The 22078-nt window shown below is 39.5% G+C and overlaps 1 protein-coding gene across 2 annotated transcripts in view; it reads left to right on the forward strand.

Annotated features, from left to right (window-relative positions):
• HAS2 (hyaluronan synthase 2) overlaps positions 1-11365 on the forward strand; it is a 32028-nt gene extending 20663 nt beyond the window's left edge. For both annotated transcript variants that reach the window (XM_059165707.1, XM_059165708.1), the window contains exons 3-4: positions 8071-8172; positions 10098-11365. In XM_059165707.1, coding sequence (XP_059021690.1) covers positions 8071-8172; positions 10098-11027 — 1032 coding nt within the window. In that variant the 3' untranslated portion in view covers positions 11028-11365. The remainder of the gene's footprint in view (positions 1-8070; positions 8173-10097) is intronic.
• Positions 11366-22078: the final 10713 nt, after the last annotated feature.

Here is a 22078-nt window from a genome sequence, read left to right on the forward strand (position 1 = left end):
TTTGGATTCTTGAATGTAAGCCCTGTGTTAAGTGGCACCATAATGGGATTTCCTGACTTCCTTCTTTAGAATGAGAATTCCAACCATTTGGAATAAGGGTGTTTCAATGGCTTAAGCCTTAAAGGTGATAACATTTGGTTTCCCATGTTCCCAGCTGGCTTGTCACTTTTTTTTTTTTTTTTTTTTTTGCACCTTCTGTGACTTTTTTCACTCATGTGTAAGCCTTCCTAAAAAGAGAATGACCAATGACTCCTTTTTTAACCTTCATGTTTTGAAGAGATTCTAGGTTGACCAAAGTCAGTAATTATTTTACAATAGTTTGGATAATTCATTCTACCAAGAAAGGCATATATCTTCCTATTTTTTTTTTTTTTAAAGCAACAGAGAAGGGCCAAATTGCTTAGATGTCTATGATTGTCTTAGGTGTTCATGATGGTCTTAGATGTTCATTGACTAGATTTGAACCCCTTTTCGTAATCTCAATTGATGTAAGAAAAGGTGGTCTTCCTTATCTTCCTTCCTCTCACAAAAGATTATCTTTATTTTATTTTTTATTTTACTTATTTATTTATTTAACAGATAGAGAGATCACAAGTAGGCAGAGAGGCAGGCCGAGAGAAAGGGGGAAGCAGGCTCCCTGCTGAGCAGAGAGCCCGATGTGGGGCTCGATCCCAGGACCCTGAGATCATGACCTGAGCCGAAGGCAGAGGCTTTAACCCACTGACCCACCCAGGTACCCCTTATCTTTTTTTTCTTTGAGGGTATTTTTTTTTTTTTCTGGAATGGTTTTACTAATGAATTTCAAAGTGTCTTTTTAAGCTCTAAAATTTTTAGATTTTATGATTTTGTATTTGCCACTTTAATCTGAGGCTAGTAAATTTAGCTATAGCTTACCTGTAAGTTCCATTTATCCAGAATCCAAATAAATAGAAAATCAAGATTTTTTAAAAGTTGAAAGTATCATGCAATATTGATAAGGTCCTAGAAGTTTGTTATAATAAAATTAATTACCATATACTATGAACTTTTGAATAACCTTTTTGGTTATATGAGAAATTTTAAATTGTGTGCAATATTCTGTTTTTTTGTAAAGGTTATTTTCCATTCTTATTGTTTAGTTCCCCCATCTCCTGCATGTCTGTGTTCCCAACCAAATTATGTGCTCTTTCTTGGCAGATAATTGAATTCTTAAGTCCATGTTTAAAAAATAAATTTTTTTAAAGATTTTATTTATTTATTTGACAGAGAGATCACAAGTAGGCAGAGAGGCAGGGAGAGAGGGAGAAGCAGGCTCCCTGCTGAGCAGAGAGCCCAATGCGGGACTTGATCCCAGGACCCTGAGATCATGACCTGAGCCAAAGGCAGAGACTTAACCCACTGAGCCACTCAGGCGCCCCTTAAAAAATAAAATTCTGTCCCATACTTTTAGATACTTGCAAAACCAGAGAGCATTTTCCTCTTTTAAATTGTATCACATTCAGCAGGTTCAACGTCAATGAGGCATGAAGTCAAGATGCAGCAAACACTTTTATAAGTTTTAATGGGCCCAGGGTCTATCCTTTGGGAAAGGATGAACTTTCACACGTTACACCCCAAGGGTACATTCAAGGTTATGAATGAATACCAATCAGCTGCAAACTGCTATTTATTTATTTATTTATTTATTTATTTAAATTTCTTTTCTCTAGTGAGTGACCTAATCTTTTACATTGCCTGCCCAGGATTCAGTTTTCTTTCTTTCTTTTTTTTTTTTTTCTTTTTTTTTTTTTTTTTAAGATTTTTTAAATTTACTTGACAGAGGGAGAGAGATCACAAGTAGGCAGAGAGGCAGGCAGAGAGAGAGGAGGAAGCAGGCTTCCTGCTGAGCAGAGAGCCAGATGCATGATCCTGGGATCATGACCTGAGCTGAAGGCAGAGGCTTTAACCCACTGAGCCACCCAGGTGCACCAGGATTCAGTTTTCTTAACTTCAGTTTATTGGGTATTGGAGTAGGCATCAGTTTCCTCTTTCCCTTAGCCTTCACGTACTCACAGTAAGGATATGAAAGACCCCTTCTCTTTAGATGAGTGTCCTTAGCTTAGGGTCCTCTGTTTTTGGTTTGTCACTTCTGGTTTAGGTTTATCTCTTTATGTCTTCCTTTTATTGAGTATTTACTATGACCTGGCCATTATTCAGTGTTTTACATGCATTATCGAATTAACTTACCAACACAACAAACTTCAGTGGATGTGAGGGTCCGTATTTTCCATCTGAGTGGTGAAGGCTTAGAAAGGTGAGGTGAGGGCACCACGGTCAAGAAACTAGTCCAAGTTTATACAAACTTCGTGAATGGTGGATTGAGACCGATCTGTTTGGTTCCAGTATTTGCATGGTACTTTCTCTTCTACAGTAGTGTGTTTCTTCTGGTACTAAACTGGTAAGAGTTCAAGGAGGACACCATCTTGTGTTTGCTAGTAAATAACTAGTAAATAAATAAAATCACTAAAAAGTACTGATTTTTGGTGGTGGTTCTGACCTATCCCTTTTCCGCTAGAGAAATGCCCTGAGGGAAAGGAGGGGGGAAGGAGGGAGACTCCATTTACTTCATGGTAAAGCTGGGTCAGGAAAGCTGGTAGCAGGGTCATGACCAAGAGTACAGAAAAAAATAGTTTCCCTGGGTCAAGGTTAAGATTAAGGGTCAAGCCTTGCAAGTAGGTAAAGGATAAAGGCAGTAGCAACAGAAGGGGTCCTGATTTACTTTCAACCTGTTAACTCATTGAGTAACAGCCCGAGTAATTAAGATTTTCTCTTAATCTGTGCAGCTCTCAATGCCCTTTGAAGCGGTATGGGGGTGGAGGTGGGGGTGGGGAGATCCACCAGGCGGTCTGAAAGGAAACCCGTTAAAAAAAAGTGAAACATTTAAAAAAGTGAAACACAGAGACTTAACATTTTACTTTAGTCTTGGGTCTTAGAATTTGAACATTTGGTAGAATAGGTAATATTTCTAAAGGAGGGTTTTGTTAGGTTAAATTTAAGATCAATGAGATTAGTTGGAATGAATTTATAGTCTAATAATGGATGTAATAGACTACAAACTAATAGTTTGTAACTGAATTACAGATAGTTGCAGACACATTGAATTTGTTCATTGAGATAAGAGATCATCAATATGTAATCAATTCCTACGGTCATTCTAGAGATTCTCTGCTGAGCCATCCATTTGTGGTAAGGATTGTCATGATTCCATAGGTTATGGGTTTACTTAGCACAAAAATGTAAAGATTATTACCTTGTGCTAATGGTGTACTTTTCTATGGTCCTTTTCAGTTTACAAGGGACTTTGATATGGAGAAGCTCACTCCAGTACCATTCAGATGGTAAATGACTTGTTAAAGTTCTCAGAAATTATGAGATACAGGCCCCAAGACCTCTTGACTCTGAAGGCATTTGTCCTTATAATGGGCAAATCTTGGCCAAAGGAAAAAAATCTACCTTACCTAATGTTTTGCACCCTTTATGCCTTTCCTGTTCATACAACACATAAAGATGGAGGCAATGTTTAAAAAAAAAAATCCACTAGAATTAAAATTGGGTTTAGAACGTACTTAATCTAAACTTTTTTTCTTTTTTTTTTTTTTTTTTTAATTTTATGAAAGAGAGCCCTCCCCCTGCAACCAATTATTTTAGTCCCAGGGTTGGCAAACTTTGCTTGTAAAAGGCCTGATAGGAACTATTAGACTTGGCGGGCCATATGGTCTCTATTACAACTATTCCATTTTGCTGTTTTGGTGTGAAAGTAGCCATAGATGCTATGACAATGAATAGGTATGCTTGAGTTCCAGTACAACTGTATTTACGGATACTGAAATTTGAATTTCACATAATTTCCATGTCCCACAAAATAGTACTTAAAAATTTTTTTTTCAGTTAATTTAAAAGATAGAAACCACTATGACCCCATGGACCATACCATAACAGGTGTCAGGCTGGACTTGGCCTGAAGACTCTGGTTTAGACCGGGAGGGATGTTGGGGAGGGGTAGAGAGTGTGGAGTGGAAGTTGGGGGAGCTGGGGGGTGGGAGGAAGGGAGGCTGCCACCTCTTGACTGTGAAAGGGCAGGAGGAAGGAGGAAGAGAGCAGTGTTGGGCACTTCAGTTGATGATTCTGTGGCTGAGACTGAGGTGGCTGGTTCCTCCCAGAAGTGTCTTTGTCTTGACATTTTCCACTCATTTTAGTGAGATTTTGCTGACTTCATTTCCATGTCTCCTAGTGAGAAATCCTATGACTTGTGATCATGTGGTTTTAAACCAATGACAGGGAGACACTCAAGTGTGAACAGAGAGACGTTTCGATTTGTTCTCTAATTGTTTCCTGTGGGCAAATCACGGCCTGTAGTTTGTCCCCAGGTGAGGTCAAGCTCTAGGTCAGCTGGTGTATGTCCCTCACAGTCTAGCCTAGAGCTAAATGGCCAACATTTATGAAATTACATGCTTGTTAGGATTGGTGGGAGAATTGGTGGGGTGGCAACTAGATACTCAGAAGGGCTCAAGTTGCACTCGGTAGAGAGTAATGAATACATACTAGTAGGTCCGTGAACATACATGCTGACTGTCCCAGATGATAGCTTTCCAGCCGGCATTCTGTCACCAAAGAGCATCCAGAAACCCAGATTTTGAGCTTCTTATTTCTCTTTTTCTTCTTCTTCTTTTTTTTTTTTTTAAATACGGAATGCGTCACAGCTTTGGATGTCGCCCATACCCAGGGGCCACGTGTGTCTTCTCTGTATGGTTCCAAGTTGGAAGCCAGTCACAGAAACTGAGTTTCTCTAAAGCACTTTCATCCTTCTGATGCATATCCCTGCCCAGGAGACTTGTGGGAACTTTCCCTTCTGACATCGCTCAACCCACCATGAGAACAGTCTCTCTCAGAGAGCTGCTGGCGCTTTGCTGTTGGAAACTGGCAAGGACAGGACCCATTTAAATATTCAGAACCTCAGAAGTTTGGTTCACGGTTAGTCATTTCAAAGGAGCAGTTCCCTTGGCTTGCCTCTGCTCACAAGGCGGAGTTACTTAAACATTAATTCTAGTTTGCCCCCTTCCTGTTGTTTTTAGGCTTATTTTAGCTTTCCGGTTTTACCTTTCCCAGCCTGAGTCAATAGAGGTGGGTGTGGCCATAGACTCAGGATGCTGGATGCTGAAGGTGGTTTGAACTCTTGCCTTCACAGCTTCTACCCTCATGAAGGGCTGGACAAGCTTGCCACCATCCATTTACAAACCGGTGAATAGACAAGGCACGCGAGAGGCAAAAAGTCACTTCTGGAGAAATTTGTTAAGGCTTGAGGCTAGCATACCAACCCAAGCATTAGTAAAATCCTATTTTCTATGGTGAAAAACTAATGCCTTGCTGTTGCCTAAGTGAGATCATGCCGGACCAAAATAGAATGCTGAAAAATGAAGCAACATAAACGGTTTTTATTTAGAAAATAAATGCTTCTAAACCAGTAAAATAAAATAAAAAATTCAGATGTTAACCCTAAAATTACTATGATAGTTAAATCCAGAGAGTTTATAAGGTTATAACCGAATACCCTGTATACTTTTAATTTACAAGTTTCAATAATGCGTTTAAATTGCTGTCTTCACCAACATTATATTCATTAATATATGTTAATTTTTTTGCAGAAAAATGTAGCTGTTAGTAAAATGGAGACAGACACAGTTTTAAAAATGTTGAACTTCGGGGTGCCTGGGTGGCTCAGTGGGTTAAATCCTCTGCTTTCGGCTCAGGTCATGATCCCAGGGTCCTGGGATCCAGCTCCACCCCAGCTCCGCATAGGGCTGTCTGCTCAGCAGGGATCCTGCATCCTCCAATCTGCCTCTCTGCCTACTTGTGATCTCTGTCTGTCCAAAAAAAAAAAGTTGAATTTCTAGGGCACCTGGGTGGCTCAGTTGTTAGGCACTTGCCTTCGGGCTGGGGTCGTGATCAAGCCCCCCATCAGCCCCGCATTGGTCGTGATCAAGCCCCCATCAGCCCCCCATCAGTCCCCCATCAGCCCCCCATCAGCAGGATGCCTGTGTCTCCCTTTTTCACCCCCCCTGCTTGTGTTCCCTCTTTCACTGTCTCTTTCTCTGTCAGATGAATAAATAAAATCTTTAAAAATAAAATAAAATGTTGAAATTCCATAGTTATTTATGTGAGAGACTCATACTGTATATGGGGGGGGGAGGGGAGAGAGAGGCCCCTTAAACTCAGTTTATGCTTCTTAGTTTTGTTTTGTTTTTTAAACTAGTATATCAAGTCCGTATTATTTTAATGTAGTAGTATGGAGAACTGTAAAAATAATTACTTTTGATACAAGTAAATAGATTAAAATTTTTTTTCTTAAGATTTTATTTATTTATTTGACACAAAGAGATCACAAGTAAGCAGAGAGGCAGGTGGAGGGAGAGGGGGAAGCAGGCTCCCCGCCAAGCAGAGAGCCTGATGTGGGGCTCCATCCCAGGACCCTGAGATCATGACCTGAGCTGAACGCAGAGGCTTAACCCACTGAGCACCCAAGCGCCTCATAAACTAAATTTTGATTAAGTCCATAGTAGTCAGAGTTGATGGCAAAATAATGGGAATTGCTGATATCTCTCCAGTCCCTATCAGTTATGTTGTTATTTGGATGGGGATGTGAGTGAAACTGATTCATTACCGGTCAACTCTGATCAATTTTTTTTCTACTAGGCTTTGCTGCCGTGTCCAGAAAAGGATACTATCTTATTGGTATTAATCAGGGATAGAGAGCTGGGAGCATTTCCCTACTTCTGCTTTTCTCTGATCATGTGTTAGAAGGTCTGTTCACAGGTGTAACCTACCTGGCAGTAGTAGCCTTTCTCAGTGGCCTCACTCCTTCCTCCCCAAATGATTTCATCTGATTAGTGAGTATAGCAGAGGGGTTTGCTGGCTCCTCCTTTCCCCTTTCTTCTGGGAGTGGGCTACCACCAAGAAGCTGGCATCTTCCATCCTTTTAGAAGGGAATGCAGGTTATCTGAAGGAGGAGGCTGACCCCACTTAGATGTTACTTGGACTTGATAGGTCTGTCTAATACAGGAAAGTGTAATTATGAAACCTGCTATTCCACAGGTAATTAGATCTGTTCTCTGTATTCTCTTTAAGATTATATAGGTAATATTTTGGTCTCATCTCCCTTATTTTTCTATCTCATTTTCCAGTAGGCTCAGAAATCGGGCTGGAAAGAAAAGTATTTATAACCCTGAGCCCTTAGAGCTCCAACAGAAGGGGCTCTCAGAGGTTCATTGGTAAAGACTAACCCCAATAATTTTCTTGAAGCTATAGTTTGGTTTCATTTCAGAATTACATTTTTGGACCCATAGAAAGATTGTTTTTAAGAACAACTATTAGCATTTGTAGAATGACTTAACGATAATTTACATTACACACAAAGGGCTAGATAAATACTTAATGTTTTAGAATAAGCAGGTGGTCTGCAGATCATGCTAGTTCCCTTCCTGATGCTGTATCAGTGGCTAAGTCCAGCTCTTAACGGACCAGACGTAAGAGAATTGCTTTCCAGTCTTTTAGTCATCATATTAAAATAGGGGGGAAATTATTGTTAAACATGCTCTCTTTCAATAGTCTTCATAGGATCTTCTGACCATCATTCAGACCTGAGGGATAAGTTGCATAAAGGGCTTGTCTAAGACAATAGCAACAACAATAAAAAAAAAGACCTCAGTGACCAACCTAAGATGTTTACCAAGTCCTGGAAAACTGGGATGTTACCTGGGACATAAGACTTTCATTGCCAAGATGAGGAATAGTGGTAGTAAACCAAGACAACCTGCTTAGCCTGCAGGGCACACCTAGCACTACGCCTGTTTCTTCCAGCTATGCCATTTCCTTTAGTACTGAGCATGCTGTTTGTAATGGTCATGGCAAAACAAGCTGTCATCCCTGCAGTACTTGCTTATTGAGGGCCTGTGACAGTCAAGCTGAAGGCCTAATCTGTGTGCTCAGTTTTGACAGTAGTGACCACACTCCTACTTCTTCCTCTTCTTTAACTCATTTCTGCTTTCTTCTTTGCAGGTCTGTGATTCTGACACCATGCTTGACCCTGCCTCCTCTGTGGAGATGGTGAAAGTTTTAGAAGAAGACCCCATGGTTGGAGGTGTCGGGGGAGATGTCCAGGTGCATATGGCTTCACTTCCCATACGCCTCCCTTTTAGATAACGCTCACACACTGATTCTTTGAATGTATATTCACTACACACCAAACTCTCTGCCAAATGTTGCTTTGGTGATAGAGACACATGAGTATGTGCCTTGGACCCACTTTATTGCCTCTTTTCTTTCCTTTTCTTTTAAAAAGATTTTATTTATTTGACAGAGATCACAGGTAGGCAGAGAGGCAGGTGGTGGGGGTGGGGGGGGAACAGGCCCCTGCTGAGCAGAGAGCCCGAGGTAGGGCTCGATCCCACGACCCTGAGATCATGACCTGAGCCGAAGGCAGAGTCTTAACCCACTGAGCCACCTAGGCACCCCGTCTCTCTTCTTTTCTACATTGAAAAAAAAAAAAAGATTTTTTTGGTGTTGTTGTTTAACCCTGGAATGTAACCCTTGTGAGGTATGGCTGATAAGTTATATAAGTTATACGTAATTAATTTAAATGTGTAATGATCTCCATATCTTCTTGAACCATAACTTAGTGTTCTGGTAAAATCTGATGTTGAGGACACCTGGGTGGCTCAGTAGGTTAAAGCCTCTGCCTTCGGCTCATGTCATGATCCTGGGATCCTGGGATCAAGCCCCACATCGGGCTCTCTACTCAGCAGAGAGCTTGTTTCCCGCCTCTCTCTCTGCCTGCCTCTCTGCCTACTTGTGATCTCTGCCTGCCAAATAAATAAATAAAATCTTAAAAAAAAAAATCTGATGTCAAAGTTCATTTAGTTGTGAAGGTAAAAAAAAAAAAAAATGGAAGTGCTGAGGATGGATTCTATATACCTATGTATTTAAAAGATAATTAATATATGGTTGATTAAAAATTCAAATTGGAACACGAAAGAAGAAAAAAATTGCAACTTAGATTTATACTGGTAAGAAAGGCAAAGGAACAAATAATTAAGTGGGTTTTCTGATTATGACTTATTTCCCACTTATAATTATTTATTTCCCATTATTTGTTAAAAATGGAGAAACCATGAAGTTGATATTAATGAAGGCAACTTGGAGTCTGTGGGATGGGAAATGCACATATATGTGAATATGTGATAACATGTGAAGATTACAATGAGTGCTTTGCAAATGCGTGATCAAATTTTAGCAAAAGGTGAGAAGCCCATGGAAACTTAACTTTAAAAATTAGGTATTGTATTGCTATATAACCCATTTTATACGTGCATGGAGATAATGAAGGCAAAGACAATGCCTGGAATAGACAAACAGCCTGGTGATAAAAGAGGAAGCATGCAAAATCCAGATGAGAACCGTGCAAAATTAAGATGGAGGAAAGAATTTAGAAATACTGCCAAGAAAAAGCTGATAACTTTCAATAGCCTTTACATAGAGCATTATTTCAGGACTTAAGTTTTGGGGAGAGGCCAGAACAAACAGTTTAATCACTGGCATTGCATAAAGGAGGACAAGAGGGAGAAAGAAAATTAAAGGAATTGAATGAGTTGGAAATTAACCAGAACAGGAGAGAATAGGGCTTAAAAACCTTCAAATCTTAGATGGTAGGAAAGAGTGGGAAAATTTAGGAACTGAGAACTAGAGCCTAAAAACACGCTCAATATCACAGCATAACAAGAACAACAACAACAAAAGCCCTGGGCAAAAAAGAGGACAGCGTCATGTAGGAGAAAAACGGTTGCTCATCCAGGAGTCCCAACACAGGCACACAATTTATCAGATTAATCCGGTAACACAGAATCAGAGAAAATGAAAAACAATCATGTCAAAAATAAGAAGGATGCTGATACAGGAGGATCAAACAACAAACCTCACTTTAGGTAGTAATCTCGTGATGATGTGGATTTTGTTGGTATTTTAGTGGGGGCCTATGTTTTATTTATTTGGTTTTTTTGTTTGTTTGTTTTGTTTTTTTCTTCTTGCAGATTTTAAACAAGTACGATTCCTGGATCTCCTTCCTCAGCAGTGTGAGATACTGGATGGCTTTTAATATAGAAAGGGCCTGCCAGTCTTATTTTGGGTGTGTCCAGTGCATTAGTGGACCTCTGGGGATGTACAGAAACTCCTTGCTGCATGAATTTGTGGAAGACTGGTACAATCAGGAATTTATGGGCAGCCAGTGTAGTTTTGGTGATGACCGGCATTTAACGAACCGAGTGCTGAGCCTGGGCTATGCAACAAAATACACAGCTCGATCCAAGTGCCTTACGGAGACACCGATAGAATATCTCAGATGGTTAAACCAGCAGACCCGTTGGAGCAAGTCATACTTCCGAGAGTGGCTGTACAATGCTATGTGGTTTCATAAACATCACTTGTGGATGACCTACGAGGCCGTGATCACTGGATTCTTCCCTTTCTTTCTCATTGCGACAGTCATCCAACTCTTTTACCGGGGTAAAATTTGGAACATCCTCCTCTTCTTGTTAACTGTCCAGTTAGTAGGTCTCATTAAATCGTCCTTTGCCAGCTGCCTTAGAGGAAATATTGTCATGGTCTTCATGTCCCTCTACTCAGTGTTATATATGTCAAGTTTACTTCCTGCCAAGATGTTTGCAATCGCAACAATAAACAAAGCTGGGTGGGGCACGTCTGGAAGGAAGACCATTGTTGTCAATTTCATAGGACTCATTCCAGTATCCGTGTGGTTTACAATCCTCCTGGGGGGTGTGATTTTCACCATTTATAAGGAATCTAAAAAGCCATTCTCAGAATCCAAGCAGACAGTTCTCATTGTTGGAACGTTGCTCTATGCGTGCTATTGGGTCATGCTTTTGACGCTTTATGTGGTTCTCATCAATAAATGTGGCAGGAGGAAGAAGGGACAACAGTATGACATGGTGCTTGATGTATGATCTTACGTTGTTTGATGTTTGCTGTCACATACGCAGACACACACAAAACCTTAGTTCCTCTTGGGACTGTACAGTATTGTGGCATCCAATAATGCCACCAAAGGAGACACATCACTGCTGCTGGGACTTGAACCAAGACATGTCTCTATGGGTTTATTTTGATTCAGCCAAAGGAAAACAAGACATCAATGAGAAGAAACTCAGATTTAACCTGTTATTTCTATGAAAATGGGAAGCATTCTTTGTTTATGCACTTTTTCCTTATGTACATCTGCCTAACAGTGTTTGCCCTATATACCTCACTAGCCATGCTTTATGTGGGTTATCATGGAAGAAAAGGATTTTGGAAACTCAAGGAAAAGTTCTTTCAACGTATACAACCTAACTTATGGACTGTGTCGATAGCTAATTTTTTTTTTTTTTAGAAAGGATTTTCTGTTTAACTCTACCAAATGAGATGCCAAAGGAAATTTCAAAGGCCGTTGGCTGTGCTGTATTTTTATATAATTGTACTGTGTTTTAAAATTTTGTATGCCGATTTTTAAAACAAATTTTGCATATTCTATATTTTACTTCTCTGCCAAAATACACCTGTTCTTTTTTATTATTATTAAAATAGGTTCTGAAAAAATTCATACTTAAAAAAAAAAAACCTACCCAAAATGTGAAGCGTGGTTGACTGATGTTGTTCATGATAGAAAGAATAAAATGTTTCTCTCTCTCTCTACCTTTTAACATGGAATAGTTTATTTCTGTGAAAAATATTTAAACTTTCAATATTTTAACTTTTTTTTTTCATTTCTTTTAGAAAAGGCCTTCACACTTTGGGAGTAGAAATACATACTTAGGTGCACACACACAAAAGGAAGTCATTAAAAATCAAGGCCAAAGGGGGTAGAAAAGTGCAATTTTTCATAAGATTCTTAAATAAGTGGGGGGTAATGCTAGTCCTTGAAAGAAAACACTGGGCAAATATGGAGCTTCTGGCAGTGTTTTCTCAGGCTGAGTAAAAGGGAAAGTGGAAGAAATTACCTGTGTCATTTGGACAAGTACAATGAAGTTCATCGTTTGTTCTGTGGCCTGAATTCACCAGATCCTGTCAACAAACTGAACATAATCGACCTGTCTCTTTCAGCTTGCCAGTTCAGTTTCCATGTTACTAGGACTTTTACACGGGTGAGTTGGCTACAATTGATAAGTGTAAAAGCTTATAGATTACAAAATTGGCGCATTAAACTCATCATCCTCCTTCCCAGGGAGGATATTTTTTTCTGAGTTCATACAGATAATCACTCCATTTGTCCTGTTACTGGCCTCCAAGAATAGGTTTACGTAATCAAAATAATACCCAGGTTTAAGAAGTATATCAAGAATTGGCACATGAACAAATGAAGGAACTAGGTTCCCTTAACCCGGCTAATTTCACTACTCTTAAGGGCCTCAGTTACCTGCTTTGACTTTTGATGTGACCCATCTTGCCTTGTAGCTGGTGCTGTGTAGACTTGTGTTAGAAACAATCAAACACATGAGTCGTTGCATAAAACATGTTGTGATGAAGTGGAGTGTGAATGTGGAGACGTGTTCAACCACGTGTTTCCTCTCCATGCAGATGCCCTGTTTCATCTATTCTGCCTAAGAAAAAGATGCACATTCTACCTTTGGACTTCAAAAAGGTACATAACCATTCTGCAACTCAGACTCACGGATGGGAGAGTTTGTGGGAAACAGAGCACAGCATGCCAATAAATGAAACTAAAACTTGAGTTTGCCTTTTTAACTATTTATGTTCTAAGTTAAGCTTTGATAACTTTCAAATGTCAAATTCTCTCATTCTTTTAAGAGATTGAATTAATTCCTGTATTTATTTTAGCAATTATTCAGTGTATTTCCAGTATAGGATGTATAGTATAATTGATTTTTTGTAAATAAAATATTTTTGATAAGAGCATTGCCTTTTTTTCTAAGGGAAGGGGGCATTTCAAACAAAAGCTTTGTTTCCTGATTTGTAGCGGAATAGATTTTCAAGAATGGGGTATGCAGAAAACAAACAAACATGCCTGGTCAGAGATAATAAAAGTCACTTATATTACTAATCATGAAGCAGAAATCCCCTAAATTGGTGTGGTTTGGAAAGCTGGAAAACAGATACAGAGAAAGATTCAATTCATATAAACTTTGCCTTTAATCTTAACCTTCTACTTCCCTTGGAAACAGCTCAACAACTTTTATTATAGTAATTTATCAGAGTGGGGGGGATACATTTTCAGAAAAGTCATAATCAAGTTTGTTTAATTGTATTTATAAATAATAGCAATATCTTAAAGTAACTTCAAAACCAATAGAGAGCAATAATTAAATGAATTTGGGCATTTCCAAACAATGGAACATTATTACCCATTAAAATATCCTCAAGATACGAGAAGTTGGGCAAATGTTACACTGAAAATGTATAACCATTTTGTACAGTAACATCCCAATTTTGTAAAAATACAGATGTTTAAATGTTGGTTATCTCTATTTTTAGGAATATCATGGTAATCCAATTTGCCACTCATCCCTCAAACATCTTATTTTCCAATTTTCTTTTATTATTTGGTTCCTAAGGCTCCCTTGTTACTTGGGTACAGTTAAATTATCTGTCTATAGACATATAAATTATATACATACATACAAGAGTATATAACATATATAAACTATATGTATAAACAGTTTATGAATACACATACAGTAGTCACTGAATATTATTGCCATCTAGTGATGGTTCTAATCCCAATTGACTGATAAAGTCACTTGGTGCTTTTTAAAAGGTTGGCTAACTTCATGGAAAGGGCCAGTGTGTGTGTGCTCTAGGCTTTCCTGGCCATGTGGTCAGTCAGGGGTCTACTCACTCTGCTCCTGCAGCACAAAAAGTGTCCACAGGCATTATACAAACGAATGTGTGTGCCCATGTTCCAATAACCCTTTACGGACATCGAAATTTGAATTTGTAATTTTCATGCATTATGAAATCTTTCATATTTTTTAGTCATTTAAGTATTTTAAAACCATACCAAGTTTATCTGCGTTACCCAGAAAGGCAATGAGCCAGGTTTGGCCATGGCTTAATGGCCCTTGTTCTTTAGGAATCTGCTGATTTATTTGTACCATTAAATACTCAAACCAACACCTAGTTTTTGCGCACCTACCAGGTATCAGGGACCGCCAGGAGCACCGTGTATAGACTGGCCGTTTTAGTTCTATCAGTCTGAAGAAGGGGTTCTACTATGATTGCTGTTTACGGGTGAGGAATCACAGGCTTAAAGATTAAGTTGGTACCTTGAGCTCAAACAGCTAGTAAATCGTGATGGTGGAATTAGGGGAAGGCATTCTGATGTCAGACTTAACCCTTTGAATAGGTCATTACTCAGTGTACCATTCGTGGTCCAGCAACACCAGCATCTCCTGGGCATTTGTTAGAAATGCAAAGGCAAGACCCCACTCCAGACCCACCAAATCAAAATCCCAGGCTGGCCCCCAGGACTTGTTTAATGAAATCCACCGGATGACTTCCTCACCCTGAATCTGAGAAGCGTTGCTCTAATCTAGTATCTTCTGTTTTCCTCAGACAAAGCATCCTCTCTGTGACAACTGTCATTCAAATATTAGCATTTTCCTTTTGAGCTATTCAAATATGGATGTTGACAGACACCTGGTTTTAAGGAAGCATACTAAACACCTGTCTTGAGCAAGAAATCAAAAGGTAGATTCAAAGAACTTATAACTGAGTAAGAGGAATATGATAATTATACAAACATTCAGTGCAAAATGGAATAATAAAGGTGTGAAGAATGGCGTGGGGATATAAGGAAGGAATGGAGTGGACGATTAGCTCTGTTAAGATGGCCATCAAGGTGGTGTGGTTTGGGGGTGATTTCTTTAAGGAGGTACAGATTTTACGGGGACTTTCCAGATGAAAAGAATATGGGTGAAGTAATAAAGGTATGATTTTGGTATATGTTCTTTTCACAGAATTAACAAGTTTAATTAAGGTGGGGTTGGTATTTAACCAAGAGGGCAGACTAAGCTATAGAAAGTACATTTGAGGGACACATGGATGGCTCAGTTGGTAGAGCACGTGACTCTTGATCTCGACATTGTGAGTTCGAGCCCCACATTGGGCATAGAGATTGCTTAAAAATAAAATCTTAAAAAAAATAACCAAACCAATTGAAGGGTATCTTCCATAATCCAACTGGGAGAAGTACTAGAATGAGATGTTTCAATTTGATAGGGCACAGGGCATGTAGATAATTTTGAACGCGGTGCTAAAAATACCACAAACCAAACTACATGATGGAGGTTTGGATTTGAGTGTCCCACATAAACGAATATGATTTCGTTCAAGTTTGCTCTTCCAGGCACTTGACTGCTTTCATCCCATTCCCTCCAGCTCTCCCTCCAGTTGCCCAAACACGATCTTCAGCTTCTTTTTTTTTTTTTTTTAGATTTTTATTTATTTGCCAGAGATAGAGAGAGAGAGTACACACAAGCAGGCAGAGAGGCAGGCAGAGGCAGCGACGAGAGAAGCAGGCTCCCCGCCGAGCAAGGAGCCAGATGTGGGACTCGATCCCAGGACCTTGGAATCATGACCTGAGCCGAAGGCAGCGGCTCAACCAACTGAGCCACCCAGGCGTCCCTTCAGCTTCTTTTATATACCCTGTAACCAGCTGGTCGCAACAACTGTTTGATTTCCTGCTTGCCATGACACTCAAATTCCTCTCTCACCCAAGTTAAGACAATCTCCATCTCTTACCTGAATGGTGAAGATACCTCCTAACTACCTCTTTTCCTCATTTCTGTTCCATCCAACGGATTCTCTACATTTCTGTTACAATTCTCCTTCTAAGACCTTACTTTGAATACAAAGGTTTAATTTCATCCCACTGTCAACAAGAGAAAACGATTCAATCTCTTCGAGAACCTTCAAGCCTAATGATTGTTCTGTTTTTACCCTTTCTTGGCAGGCGTTAATCCTACTCTTTTTTTGCAGTCCTACTAAAGTAGATTGCTTTGCTCCCCCTTGCACACATTTTGCCCTTTACCTTAGTCAGCTTTCTTTCCTGCAGAAATTCTCAGAAACCTCAACATGCTAATGATGTTTTATGAGTCTGCAAGGAAGGCCCATCACATACAGAAATTTCTACACTTAGACGACTAGGGTGTCTGTTCCACAAGGAAGTGAGGTCACATCTGGATTAACATTTTTATCCTGCAGAATTTGTGTAGGTAACACTAGTATATAATTCCTGACACCGCAAGTTGGAATTGTTTTCACTCAAATCTAGGAAAAACATGCAACGCTTAAGCTCCTTATTTCTTGAGTAATCAGCTCCAGGTGCAGAGACCATAGGAGTGAAGGGGGGAGGAGCCTTCAGGTTCCTTCCGCTGGGCCTTTGAGCCACAGACACAGGCTCCTCTCAAGGAGCTCAGTTTGCCCATTTGCTGTCACAAAACTCTCCCCACTATGGCTTCAGCAAACCTAGGTGACTTGTTTCAGCTCTGCGGTTCAGGGCAATCAGGAGTTCAAACCTGGTATGTTGGGGAAATGTGCAAAGACTGGGTGAACCTAACCTTTGAAACAATTTGGCATCGTATAGGGCACTGACTGAGAAGAAGCACAACTGTTTCACAAACTGAAGCAAAAGTTGCCTTTATCTTGGGTTGAGTTGGGTTGTCAAGTCGAAAAATCGAATACAATCATTTTTTAACTAGATCAGGAGAGGATCGCAATTGTACACATTCACTCAGAAAGAAGGGAGGCGGGAGCGTGTCATGTAAGGACACATCCCACTTTTCTAGACAACACGTGATATGTCTCTTCCAGTAAAACCCAAAGAACACTGACGAAAGTTTAAAGGAAATAAAAATCTGGGAAGAAGGATTTCTGGGATCAAAGTTGAAGGGCTGTTTAAATGAAACTATCAGTATCATCAGTGCACAAAGGAACTTTGAAGTTCACAGGCGTCCAACTCAGCTGCCTTGCTGGAATGAGTCAAGACCTAAAGAAAGAAAGGGAGAGCGAAGGCTCCTTATCTCAAAGGAATCAACTACAAACCAGTTGATTTTAGCACCGAGCTCAAGGTTGCACTGCTGGCTACAAACCCTGAGGCTAGCATCTGAGTCTGTTTTATCCAGATGTTTTGGCCTGCTTTATAATGCAGAAAACCTCAAATTAGCAATTTCTGGGCAGCTACTCTCTTAAATCTGACAGATTGAGGCTATGCTTAAATCCATTCCCCTCAAAAAGAGTTGTAAATTATAAGCTTTTCAGGTTTATGGGTCTTTGATATTTAGACTTTAAATAAAAAACCACCCCGGGCTGTCTACAACAATACCTGAAATTTTCAGTACCATGAAGAAATCTCATAACCTATCAAAAATGGATCTTCTAAATTCTTGCCCTCAAACAAATCATTGCCATACTACCCACTTTGGAAGTGCACAAGGCCAGAACAAGTTTGGAGGTCTCATTTATTTTATATCTGGGCTTTGGTTGGAGATTGACTTAAACTGGAAATTACCCCACTTCTTTGATCCTTCTTTTCCTCGTCTGAATAATAATGGAGATGCCACATCTCAAAGTCACTGTGCAATCAGGGTAGCCTATGCAATGTCCCTATGAAAGATATTTGCCACATAATAGAAGTTTAATAAAATTTTATTTTCTTTTCCCCCTCCTTCCTAAGCAACTAACCTCATTTATGTTCCTTTCTCCTTCTCCTTCATCTTCATCTTCGTTTTCGTTTTCGTCTTCATCTTTGTCTTCTTGCATTTGTTCCTTCTTTCTTAGAATTTCTTTCCGTAGCAATTTCTGGACCAAGGGCTGAGACATTTAACTCAAATACTGAGGAATTTTACTTCTTAGAAATGCATTTTATCCTAACTCCTCCCTCCTGCCCCAGGTTCATAAATTACTATCACATGATGAGCTACCATTAGCTTCTCCAGGCCTGGGGAACTCAACAGCTGTAGTAAGGTATAAAACCCATTTATGCTGCTTTCACAGGTAATGTGTTTTTAGACCTTAACTTAACGTGAAGTCTAAGACCATCACAGCAATACCCCCATATGTGTCCAGTCCACAATTCATTCTACTTATGAAAATATAAGAGTTAAATTTTTTCAGATACCAGTGAAATGGAAGGGGACAGCAGTTTCTGGACCTGCCATGATTTCAGTCTTGCAAAAGGCACCAATTCCACCAGTTGTGTCCTTCAATCTACCTCAAAAATGCATTTTATTATTTTTTTAATTTTTTTAAAGATTTTATTTATTTATTTGATAGAGAAAGATCACAAGTAGGCAGAGAGGCAGGCAGAGAGAGAGGAGGAAGCAGATTCCCTGCTGAGTAGAGAGCCCAATGCAGAACTCGATCCCAGGACCCTGAGATCATGACTGGAGCCGAAGGCAGAGGCTTTAACCCACTGAGCCACCCAGGTGCCCGCAAAAATGCATTTTAAATAACCATTTTGGTGCCTTCTAATACATCCTGAAGATTTTTTTTTTTTTCTAGGAACAGGGGATCTTCTTTTCCTTTAGATACAAAGCAGGTAAACTGTTATAATTTTTCTAGTAAGTTCTGTCTTCGAGAAGAGCACTTAACTCAATACAATTTTGTGTCTGATAAATTAAATGTTCTGTAATGCCTAAAACATGGTGGGGGGGGCAGTGGGAGCATGGAGTTGGCATCTGATGGGTTTGAGTCCTGGCTCTACCGTGTTCTGGTTGACTCTTAGCGAAAACCCCAATTTCTTCTTTTGTCAAAGTCTAAGAACTCCCCTGCTACAAAGCTCATAGGGCTGCTGACAGGCTCAATAAAAATAAAAGAAGGGAAAGGCCATTGGAAATTCAAAAAAATCCGTCATATTTGAGTTCCTGTTATGAGTTCTGAGCATTAGGAGACATTCTTATATGTACTGTGGCAGAAGTCAGATTGGGACCCCAACTCTTCATGGGTACTTATTGCAACCTCCCAGCCACATTGCCTACCATCTTGTCCCTAGTTTCACAGACATCCGTCTTTCCCTCCACTCTTGCTCCTCTTCATTTTTCCATGGAATGGTCAGTGTGAGATCATGTCATTCACCTGCATAGAAGCCTTCAAGTGCCTTCTTCTCTTGGGGATACCATGCTCCACAAGGTTCCACATGATTTGCCTTCTGTTTTCATGACCTCTGTGAAACTCCTATCTTTCTTCCTTATTACACAGTACACACTGGCACTCTTTCTGCTCCTCAGCCAAGACAAGCTTGTTTCTACTTCAGGATCACTACCTGTTGCTATTTATTTGCAATGTAGTTCACTTCCTCAGAGAGACCTTATTTCTAATAACCATGTTCCCTAAAGAGACACCCCCATTCCCTGGCACTTTCCAACATAGTATCCTGTGATTTTTCTCAACACAACTATCATTAATGGAAACAACAAAACTTATTTATGTTTGCTTGGTTGTTGTCTCTCTCAGCACCTGGAGTATCAATAAAATCCAGAGAGCAGGGGGAATAGTCTAGATTTCAGAGTCTAGAACAGTGCTTGATAGATAGAATGTGCCCAACGAACATTACTGAATGCATGCAGGTCCAAAATAATGGGGCTAACAGTTCAACTTTTGTAAATTTTTTACCTGCCTACCCAAAATCAAATTTTGAAAAAGGATTTTTCTCTTCTCTGCTATTCATTTCCACAAATCAAGAACTTACTCAAGTGAGACCCAAGGAAATACTTAAAACTGTGTGACTTGGTTATATATAGACTGTTGATCCAAAATTGTTTTTATCCATGTTTTAATCAATATTGCATGAAAGTGTATTTAAGCACTCAAATCAGGGTTTTACATTTTTTTACTGTCTTTGATGGCTGGCAACATTTTTTTTTTTTAATGTCTGGGTATCTGGAGAAGATAATTTTAGAAAGGGAAACACACTGATTCTGTGTGCATTGATGACCACAGCTATCTCTTGCCTAATTTTCAGCTCCACCCAGGGAAAGTCCCACCCAGCATTGCCAAGAATCTAGGCATTGGATGGCAATTTGGAACCAGTAATAATTTTCCACAAGTATATTTTTAGCAGAAGAAACAGCTAGAGATTAGAGAGTGTAAAGAGGGCTAAAAGCTTCCATTGACCTTTTGGGACCTTGACTGAGGCTGCTTATGTTACTGTGACCCCCTTAGATGGCCACTTTCCAAACTGTTCAGAACATTACTTCTGGGCATATAGAGCTGATATCTCACTGCATGGACAGACGCCCAGGCTGGACAAGGTCCAGTTAAGAAAGCATCTCTGTTGGAATGATACTATTTGGCAAGGGACAAATCCAATGATGCCATAGGTATTATCTGTCTTTCCTTTCTATGCCTGAGTCATTTCCTTCATAGACCAGATAACGGGCAGTCTACAGAAATATAACTGGGTGAGAATTCATATATAAACACTGGAATATTTTTTCAGAGTTGATCTAGTCCAGCTGAACTTCTGGAGTCAGATGGATATGAGCCCCAGCTATAACCTCATTCTCTTTCTACTATCATGAATGAGAACATATGGACCAGTTGTTTTGTTTGTTTTGTTTTTACTCTAAACCCACTGATAAAATATTTTCATTTTTTTCCTGTTTAAACTAAGTTGACAGGTGTGAATGGTACAGTTGGATGAAGACTTAGATTTGCAGTAAAAACAGTGGGTAATCACTTTAATCATAGATAATCACTTTAATTCAACTGATCCCTATCCAAGACTAGTTCACCAGTCCTGATTAGTTCCCTCAACCTATTACGTCATCCTGTAAGGTCTATGTGAAGTAACAACCTCCTCTGTGAAGACTTTGGGTAGTGACAAAACAAGTCAGTGACTCCATTTTTTGTTTCCATATGGCACTTGTATTTTCCCTAATAATGTCCTTAATATACTACATTTAGTTATGTAAAAGTTTCTCTCTTCTTCTGTCTAACAGACTGTGATATGCACGAGGAGGGCTATGTCTTACTCATCTTTGCAAACATATCTTGCCAACATGAAATGCTTATCAACTGAAGACTTTGTATTTGCTGATGAAGTGAGTAATAATTGATCAAGTGAGTGAATAAAAGTAATTTATCTTTAGTTTAGCAAAAAATACAGAACCCTTAAGCCAATGACAAGTAAATTTTGGTTGAGTGCTTACCAAATGACAGTTTTGAATATATGATTTCATTAACACTAAACAAGCCTATAAATTAAATATTAATACCCTTCCATTCTTTAGTAAGGAAGATGTCAAGAAACAGGTTTGAGGGAGCGAGTGCCGACTTCAAGATCTAAGAAGGAGAAAAGTGTCTCACTTAAAAAGAATTTGTTCGCTACGTGGCCAAACTTGTATTTTATTGAACTTAATTAATAGAAATCAAGCTAAGTGGCATCAACAGAGATATCCCTCAGAATAATGACATTTGCTGTTCAACTTTTTCATCTTCCATAAAAACCCTTTTGTATAGATGAAAAATGTCGGACTCAACAGTGTAAAAAACTTTTAAAAAGTCTATAATGAGGGGCGCCTGGGTGGCTCAGTGGGTTAAAGCCTCTGCCTTCGGCTCAGGTCATGATCCCAGAGTCCTGGGATCGAGTCCCACATCGGGCTCTCTGCTCAGCAGGGAGCCTGCTTCCCCCCCCCCCTCTCTGCCTGCCTCTCTGCCTACTTGTGATCTCTGTCTGTCAAATAAATAAAATCTTAAAAAAAAAAAAGTCTATAATGAGGCAGAATTAATTTTTAAAAGATTTGCTTCCTTCAAGTTTGATGCTCTCTCCAATTTCTCATAACCTCCTTACATTGTTCCCCCCCATAAATTCTAATAGCATTACATCAAGTCATATTTCAATAAACACATTTTTGGAAGGTGTTAAAATAACAGAGTCCATTTATGTTGCACCTATTACCAAAAGAAGAAAGGATATCTGTTTATCTAACAATTCGGAGCTTAGAGAATCTAAAAGAATTTAAGATTGGAATGGTTAAAAACACTGGATTGGGCTAAAGGC

The sequence above is a fragment of the Mustela lutreola genome, chromosome 3, assembly GCF_030435805.1.
Source record: "Mustela lutreola isolate mMusLut2 chromosome 3, mMusLut2.pri, whole genome shotgun sequence".
NCBI classification, from domain to species: Eukaryota; Metazoa; Chordata; class Mammalia; order Carnivora; family Mustelidae; genus Mustela; species Mustela lutreola.